Source organism: Protobothrops mucrosquamatus, unplaced genomic scaffold (assembly GCF_001527695.2).
Source record: "Protobothrops mucrosquamatus isolate PMUCROS unplaced genomic scaffold, P.Mucros_1.0 scaffold4847, whole genome shotgun sequence".
In the NCBI taxonomy this organism is placed as follows: domain Eukaryota; kingdom Metazoa; phylum Chordata; class Lepidosauria; order Squamata; family Viperidae; genus Protobothrops; species Protobothrops mucrosquamatus.
Window position 1 is genome coordinate 11,256 of NW_015390735.1, and position 9,178 is coordinate 20,433.

Sequence of the window (9,178 nt, forward strand, 5' to 3'; positions counted from 1 at the left end):
TAACCAGTGGAACAACCTGCCTCCAGAAGCTGTGAATGCTCCAACACTGGAGGTTTTTAAGAAGAGGCTAGACAGCCATTTGTCTGAAATGGTATAGGGTTTCCTGCCTGAGCAGGGGGTTGGACTAGATGACCTCCAAGGTCCCTTCCAACTTTACTATTATTAAAACTTTATATGGCTTTGTTAATATTCAGCAATTAAGCAGAATGTTTTAGCATCCTCTAATCTTAATTGTATCGTGAATTACTTACTTTCAGGAGCTCTGTCCAATGTGTACCACAGCTTAAACTGGGCTGAGTGTTGAGCTTGCACTTCCTCAAGTTCCGAGCGCAGTAGAATATCACTTTCGGTCTGTCCCAGAAACACAGTCATTGTTGTTTTACTTCACAAATTCACTATCGAACAACTTAGAATATTGATCCCCTCTTAATCCCATAAAAAAAGAAAGAAAAGAAATCATGAACCGAAAGCTAATGTGAAAGACCCCGGAATCAAAATGTAAACCATCAAGAGGGCTTAGCAAAAAAGAAAAGTGAATTATTAGCAGCAAATCTTTTGAGTCTGCTCCAAGTCCCGTTAAATGTGCATAAAAATGGTCAGAGGTAACACCGTGTCAACGTTCAGGGTAATTACATTTCGTTTAAAAAGCATTTGTTCTGAGCTGTTAATCAACATGCCAAAGTGTTTCACTCAGTTCTAAAATGAATCTGTTTCATTAGGGCGTTCTGTCTAAAACACTTCAGACCATTTCCGATTCAGAGGATTTATCAAACCACTTTGGGAGAACAACTTAATTTGAGAAGACCTTTGGTTTGTTGTAGAGGGAAATTGATTTGCTGTTCTTGCATTAACACATTTTGCACTAGAACAGTGGTTCTCAACCTTTTTAATGCCGCGACCCCCAACCGGTCGTAAGCCGAGGACTAAACCGGTCGTAAGCCGAGGACTAAACCGGTCGTAAGCCGAGGACTACCCAACCGGTCTCAAGTCGAGGACTTTCCCTGCCCGGAAGCACCGCGCATGCGTGGTTCCGCCCCCTGCGCCGGCCGAGGCGTAGCTGGCAAGCGGCAGAGACGGAGCAGGCCGACCACCAGCTGGCCCAGCTCAAGGGAGGTAAGGCACCCGCCGGAAAAGGGGGAAAAAAATGGCGGACAGCCTTGCTTGGCGACCCCCGTGAAATGGTTGATCGACCCCAAATGGGGTCGTGACCCATAGGTTGAGAACCGCTGCACTAGAAGCAGCTAATTTAAGCTTTTTCTCATTTCCTCAAACAAAAAAAAATATATTAAAGGATCCAGAATAGAAGTCGGAATATTATAACTGCTGCTGAGATAGGATTCTCCAGAGGAATCTGTCTCTTACTTGGAGCAATTGGAAAAAAAATAAGCCAGGCTACAATTTCATGTTACGCTTCTCTGGAAATAGAATCCAATGAAAATAGTGGAATACTGTAAACATCTTGAGTAAATCTGCACAAGACTTCAATATTGCTAGCATGAAATATCGGCAGCCTATTTTATTTATTCTTCACAATCTATTGCCGTTGATCCAATATGCCAGTGTTTCTCAACCTTGAGAATTTTAAGGCATGTGGACTTCAACTCCCAGAATTCCACAGCCAGCAATGCTGGCTGTGGAATTCTGGGAGTTGAAGTCCACATGCCTTAAAATTGTCAAGGTTGAGAAACACTGCAATATGCTGTTTGCTCCTTAGTAAGAGAGCAAAGGACATCATCCTACCTGGTTAGCAAAGAGCAAATAGCAAACTGTGGGATCCTCCTTGTCCTTTACAATCGCTCGGATGAGCTGCAACATGGGAGTAATTCCTTCAGAGGAGAGAGAGAGGGAGGGAGAGGGAGAGAGAGAGTCAAATCAAATGAATCCTTGTAGAAGATGGATCTGTAGACGAGCAGGCAGAGTCTGGGGTCGGAGTCAAGAGAGTAATCAGCCTAGAGCCATTATGTTGCCACAAGTGGTCTAAATCAGGGCTTTTCAACCTTTTCACCCATTGTACCACTTTTAGGATAGGGCAACATCCGAGTACCACCAGTCGCCTAGCAAGGTGTCAAAAACATGATGACCAAAAAAAAAAAAAAAAAGTGATAAAGTACAGGTAGTCCTGGACTTACAACAGTTCGCTTAGTGACTGTTCGAAGTTACAATGGCACTGAAAAAAGTGCCCCCAAGCCACAGCCGAGCAAGACACCTGCCTGCCTGCCCAGCCGCGCTCTTCCTCCTTTCCGAGGTTTTCATTGTTGTGAGAATTTCTGTTGAGGATTGGCAGTGGGGGTGGGGTGGGGGGTGTTTGGTTTTTATTCCCTCCCGTCTGCTGGGTGGTTGCAGCAGGTTTTGGTCACTTCACATGACCCTGGGACACTGTGACCGTCATAAATATGAATCAGTTGCCAAGCATCTGAATGTAAATCACAAGACCCTGGAGAGGCTGCAACATTCCAGCTGATCGGCGCTTCTTCTGGGCTCAGCAGAAGCGCCAGGATCAGTGCCGAGCTCCAGCTGGAGCCTGGCACTGATCCTGGCGCTTCCGCTGAGCCCTGACAGCCCTGCAGCTCCAGCCGTCTCTCGCTCAGGCTTGTGTGGTGTTGCCACTGGTTCAGCTCATTCCCCTCCCCCGCTACTTTTCTAGGATGGCCGCGTACCACCTGCCAGATACCAATGTACCACAAGTGGTACCCGTACCACTGGTTGAAAAGCCCTGGTCTAAATCTTGAATTCCATTGACTCTTATGTAGCACCAATTTAGTGCTGAATATTAATTGACTAGATTCGTGTGAGCAAGCACGTTCAATAGATCATCTCAACTGGACTGCGGTCTCAATTCTTTGCACCTGACACATCAAGCTGAATACCCAAGGCAGGAAAGCACATTTCGGAATACCTGTTCCACCCGCAATCAACCCGACGTATTTCACTTGCTTCAGAACGGGTTCGGATTTCTTGTCTGGACGAATCGCAAACACACCTGGCGGAAAAGGTTAAGCAGGTGAGCAAGTGGATGGGTGGCATTGCCAAATGTCTCAAATCCAAGATATGTGTTTGAAATGTCTATGGGGATTCTCAGTTATCCGGGTCATGGTTGTTGCAAAGGTGCTTTTTCAAGAGGCAACTGGGGTTTCTTTGTTTTTCCCTTGAAGATGTTTCGTTTCTCATCCAAGAAGCTTCTTCAGTTCTGACTGGATGGTGGGGAATGGAAGGATTTATACTCTTTGCAGACAGCTGGTCATTTGCATTCTTTTAAAGAGTCGTTGAGGCCACTTGGAGGCTTGTCTGTGTCCTCAGGGTCACCTGAGTGGTGCAAATGGGTGTGGAGCCTTCTTGGAACTGCTGAAAAGAACTGCAGAAGTGCAGTTCCAAAGAAGGCTCCACTCAGGTGACGCTGAGGACACAGACAAGCCTCCAAGTGGCCTCAACAACTCTCCAAAAGAATGCAAATGACCAGCTGTCTGCAAGGAGTATAAATCCTTCCATTCCCCCACCATCCCGTCAGAGCTGAAGAAGCTTCTTGGAGGAGAAGCGAAACATCTTCAAAGAAAAACAAGAAGGTCAAGCTATTTCTTCAAAAAAGCACCTTTGGGACATGTGCTTGGAATGCACGTGGATGTCAAATCTGACATTTTTTGTCCACTCCTAATCATAATGATGAATACCACTTTACAAGGCCTTGGTAAGGCCACACTTGGAATACTGCATCCAGTTTTGGTCACCACGATGTAAAAAAGATGTTGAGACTCTAGAAAGAGTACAGAGAAGAGCAACAAAGATGATCAGGGGACTGGAGGCTAAAGCATATAAGGAACGGCTGCTGGAATTGGGTATGTCTAGTTTAATGAAGAGAAGGACGAGGGGGGACATGATAGCAGTGTTCCAATATCTCAGGGGCTGCCACAAAAAAGAGGGAATCAAGCTATTTTCCAAGGCACCTGAAGGCAGGACAAGAAGCAACGGATGGAAACTAACCAAGGAGAGAAGCAACCTAGAACTAAGGAGAAACTTCCTGATAGTTAGAACAATTAACCAGTGGAACAATCTGCCTCCAGAAGTGGTGAATGCTCCAACACTGGAAGTTTTTAAGAAGAGACTGGACAGCCATTTGTCTGAAATGGGATAGGGTTTCCTGCCTGGGCAGGGGGTTGGACTAGATGACCTCCAAGGTCCCTTCCAACTTTATTATTATTATTAACCCACAATGGGGGGCGGGGGAGGGGAGGAGTCAGGATATAATCTGTTTTGCTCCATTCAAAGTCACGACGGACCTAACTTGGGAGGCTTCAAAATTATGCCAGTTGGGCCCTCCCCTGCAGTCACATGACCAAACTTGGGTGCTCAGCAACTGGGCTGTATTTACCACCGCGGTCACCCAATTGTGTTTTACAGCAGCTTCGACAAAAGCTGGCATTGACTTCAGTTTTGGGCAGACCACTCCCATGAGTGGACCGTTGCTTCAGTCAACAACCACTATGGCTCCTTTATAACCATGGTTGCTGCCACATTCACTTACAATGGTGTGGGCTGCATGATGGCTGGGATGGGCAGGCTCCATCAGAGCCATCAGTCAAGGACTACTTGTAAGATAAATCAGAGATAAAGGTGACCTTCTCCAACTTGACATTCAGCTGCTACGGCCTCACCTTTTCCCTCGTAAACAAGCAATCCACTGGGTCCCCGAAAATCAATGGTGTCCCCCATCTTTAGATTCTCCAGGTACTGAGACATTTTCCCTCCTTCAGGAAATTTGGGGTGAACCCCTTTGAAATAGATCTATAGAGGAGAAAATACCTTTAAAACTGAATGGACGGATGGGAAATATGAACCCATTCAGATGCTCAAGACAGGTGGACCATACACCATACATGTTTAAAAGAAGTCCGTAGGTTAGTAACCATATAACACCAGGAATATTTCTATCCTGGAACATTTTCACAACTGATTCCTCTGAAGGTCTATTATCTCAGAACCATTATCTCTATAAGTAGATTGGTCAGCAATATACATATTGCTGACAAAGAATTAAAGGGAGACTAGTATAGCTGTTTCAAGCTATTTAGCTCTTATCAGCTAGCCATACCCTTCTGAGATTTGAACCCAGGCTGCTTGCACGCTAGGCAGCTGTATTAACCTCTAGGCCATGGGTTCTCCTCGATTTTTGTCAGCTGTACCAGGGAGGAGAGATTAAGTGTTTTTCCAGTGAAACCGGTCTAACAGAGCACCTGGTCTAGCCAAATATGGGACGGATCAATCTACTATTGCTTTCGCCTTTCAGCCCCAATCTAGGAGCTTTTACAGGCAGATGCTACTGCGACAAACTATTTCTGTGTTAAATTTAGATTTTTGCTGACAAAGAATTAAAGGGAGACTAGTATAGCTATTTCGAGCTATTTAGCTCTTATCAGCTAGCCATACCCTTCTGAGATTCAAACCCGGGCCGCTTGCACGTTAGGCAGCTGTATTAACCTCTAGGCCACGGGTTCTCCTCGCTTAATCTCTCCTCCCTGGTTCAGCTGACAAAAAGCGATATAAAGCTGGAAAAACTGATGGAACTAACAGAGATGGCTAAATTAACTGCTTCAATCAAAGAAAAAACAACATATCAACTTTGTTTCTACCTGGAAACCACTTCTGGATTTTGTGCTTGAGATTGAAAAACAACGAAACCTTAACTTTGGTTTTTGCTGATAAGTTTGTTATAGAAATGGCTGGTACATATTAAGTATATAAAACTAAAAAGTTGAGGCTGTAGTGTTACTAAGTTATTCTACTGCACTAAGAAGAGTCAGGAATCAATACTTTTCTTTGTTTTTTGTTCCATGTTCCTCTACATTTCTTTCTCTTCCCTGTTCCCTCCCCCATTTTCCCACTATTTTAGCTTTCCTTTGTGTTTTTTTTTGATAAGCTTAATAAAATGATTAACAACAAAGCTTTTACCTTCACAACAAGGTCCACGTATCCTTTGTCATCATCGCTGCTCACGGGCGTATAAGGTCTGATCACCAGATTCCCATCGATCCTGGCCGAGAGGTAAATGTGCTGCCCTAAAACGAGACAGATTATCATTCAGTCTCCTTAGCTTACTTTGCCTCGCTATTTATGGAACTTAGTTTACATTTGATGACACAAAAATAAATAAGAATATTCGGAACTGCCTATCTATACTCAGACGTTACCTTAACAGCTCTTAGGTCCTTGGTTAGGACTTGAACTGTTAGGTTTTTACCAGTCCCACACGGTGAATCGAATTGATGATGATGATTGTTGTTGTTGTTATTAGTATTATTATTATTATTATTATTATTTAGACATGAACCTCAGTCAACTGAACATTCAAATTGGCTGGCGCTGATGGTTGACACGGGTTGCTGCCAGCATCCTAGGTGTCAACCAGGTATCTCCTTAAAATGTAAGATGTTCCGAGTTGCGCAGTTTTTTTGTAGCATTGCTGGAGTTATTGCAGGAAGCTGCAGTTTCTTGATGTATTTTGCAAAGTTTTTGGACATAGTTCTCGGTGCCCCGATGACAATGGGTATCACTGTTACATGTTTCATCATCATCATCATCATCATCATCATCATCATCATCATCATCATCATCATCATTATTTCTTAGGCCCTTGGTTAGGACATGAACTGTTAGGTTTTTACCAGTCCCAGACGGTGAACCAAACTGAAAATTAATATTTTTATTTTATTATTATTATTATTATTATTATTATTATTATTATTATTATTATTAGAGCAGCAGCAGCAGCAGCAGCAGTTCTTAGGTCCTTGGTTAGGACTTGAACTGTTAGATTTTTACCAGTCCAGACAGTGAATCAAATTGAAATATTATTATTATTATTATTATTATTATTATTATTATTATTGCAGCAGCAGCAGCAGCAGCAGCAGCAGCAGCAGCAGCAGCTCTTTAGATCCTTAATTAGGACTTTAACTGTTAGGTTTTTACCAGTGCCAGATTGTGAATCAAATTGAAGATTAATAATAATAATGACAATAATAACAGCAGCAGCAGCTCTTAGGTCCTTGGTTAAGACTTGGTTAAAACTGTTAGGTTTTTACCAGTCCCAGATTATGAATCAAATTTTATTATTATTATTATTATTATTATTGATGATGATGATGATGATGATGATGATGATGATGTACTAGTAGTAGTAGTGGTCAAGGACTACCTGTACTGTAGTACAACTGGAGAGATTTACAAGGAGAAACAACAGAATAACCTATATAACATTTATCCCAGGTGCCCCGGGCAGCTCTGTGGATGTTAATGGCGCCCTTTGTGATTCCCACCCTGGGCCCTGGGAATGAAGGCGATTATTCTTCCTCCGATTGGCAGGTCCTTCTGCCTTGAAAGAGACGATGCTATCTTGTGAGAGGGGGGAGGAGAGAGAGAGAGAGAGAGAGAGAGAGAGAGAGAGAGAGCGCCACAGAAATCCTCGGGATCAGAAAAAAAAGCCTCTTTCACAGTCTGATGCAACAGGGATGAAGAATCCCGCTCTTCTCCTTTTGTAAGTCTTGCTCTGGATTAGAAGGCTGAATTTCGTGTAGCAAAGCATGAGAAAAAAACAACAACAAACCCTTAAGATCATCTCTGTTTTCACGTACTCTGGGACCCGTGGGTCTTACGCGGGAAACAATTCAATTCAGTGGCTGGAAGTCTTGTATCCCCCTTTCCCCCCCACCCTCAATTAAACTGGCTTAACAAAAAACCCCAAAAACACTGAGATCCTTTCTTTAGACAAGGATCACTGCCAGCTTTCGACAGAGCCCCCCCCCTAGCTGTTAGCAAGAGATAACAGCTGTTAGCTGTTATCTATTCAGAAAGCAAAACCAGAGTTGGCCTGGTTTTATATTTTTTTTGGGGGGGGGGGAAAGAATGGGGGAACAGCTAAAACTATTGTCAGGTAAATAAAAACCCATCAAAGATTGAGCACGAAGCCTTAAAAAAGAGAATTGGAATGGTTTGCATCGCTATTTACCTTCTGGGTAAATCCCTAGCAAGTGTTACACATACCGACTGCTATGGGTTCTTTTAAGGCAGTGGTTCTCAACCTTTTTAATGCCGCGACCCCCAACCGGTCGTAAGTTGAGGACTAAACCGGTCGTAAGTCGAGGACTAAACCGGTCGTAAGTCGAGGACTACCCAACCGGTCGTAAGTTGAGGACTTTCCCTGACCGGGAGTGCCGCGCATGCGTGGTTCCGCCCCCTGCGCCGGCCGAGGCGTAGCTGGCAAGCGGCAGAGACGGAGCAGGCCGACCACCAGCTGGCCCAGCCCAAGGGAGGTAAGGCACCCGCCGGAAAAGGGGGAAAAAAATGGCGGACAAAAAAAATGGCGGACAGCCTTGCTTGGCGACCCCCGTGAAATGGTCGATCGACCCCAAATGGGGTCGCGACCCATAGGTTGAGAACCGCTGTTTTAAGGAGAGATGCAGCACAACACACTTTTTTTTAATTCTTCCTATCCTCGAAGTTTACAGTACTCCCATGCTCGCAAGGCACAACACAGGCACAACACCTGCTTCCCTGCGCAATACGCCTCTGGCACGGGGGAGAGGAGCAGCTGGCTACAATTACGGATGCCTCTCTCGGCAACTAGGAGAAGAAAGGAAGGGCAAACAAAAACACGGAAGCCATGGTTGCCAATTCGCCTGACACCTATTCCAGGCCTTTCTCCTGGCCACACATCGTAAACAATCACAACCGTGTTCTGTTTTTTTTGGTGTTTTTTTTTGCCCGAGGTGCCACAAGGGGAGTTGGGTGGCACCAGGAGAAGTCAACAACCAAATATTCTTCGGGAAGGTCCAAAGAAGAATATCAAGGTTGGAATGGCTTATTATGGCAATTCGCGGATCAGGATTAAGCTAGCAGGCTGTCTCCTACTTAGCCACACCGTTTTATTTGCTCAGTTGTGTTTAGCTTCGGGTTTGGGGGTTCAGAGGTCACGGATGAAGTCTCCGATTCATTTGGAGAGCGGGTCCAGATCTGTTTAGATTTAGGCAGAATTTTTCCAATGTCAGTACACTCTTCCTTCTAGCTAACAGAGCTTTTCTTCAAAGGAATAAAAATCAGCCTTTCAATAAATTAGGAAGGAGGAAGGAAGGGGAGGAGGAGGAGAAAGGAGAAAGAAGAAGGAAGGGAGGAGGAAGGAAGGAAGGGGGGG

At 44.5% G+C, this 9,178-nt stretch overlaps 1 protein-coding gene across 1 annotated transcript in view; it reads right to left on the reverse strand.

Annotated features, from left to right (window-relative positions):
* Positions 1–251: 251 nt before the first annotated feature.
* Positions 252–9,178, reverse strand: part of LOC107299382 (NADH-cytochrome b5 reductase 3) — a gene marked incomplete at both ends in the record, with an annotated part of 12,423 nt that continues 3,496 nt past the window's right edge. Inside the window, 5 exon segments of the mRNA XM_015828748.1 lie at positions 252–351; positions 1,741–1,826; positions 2,897–2,980; positions 4,647–4,776; positions 5,941–6,047. Coding sequence (XP_015684234.1) covers positions 252–351; positions 1,741–1,826; positions 2,897–2,980; positions 4,647–4,776; positions 5,941–6,047 — 507 coding nt within the window.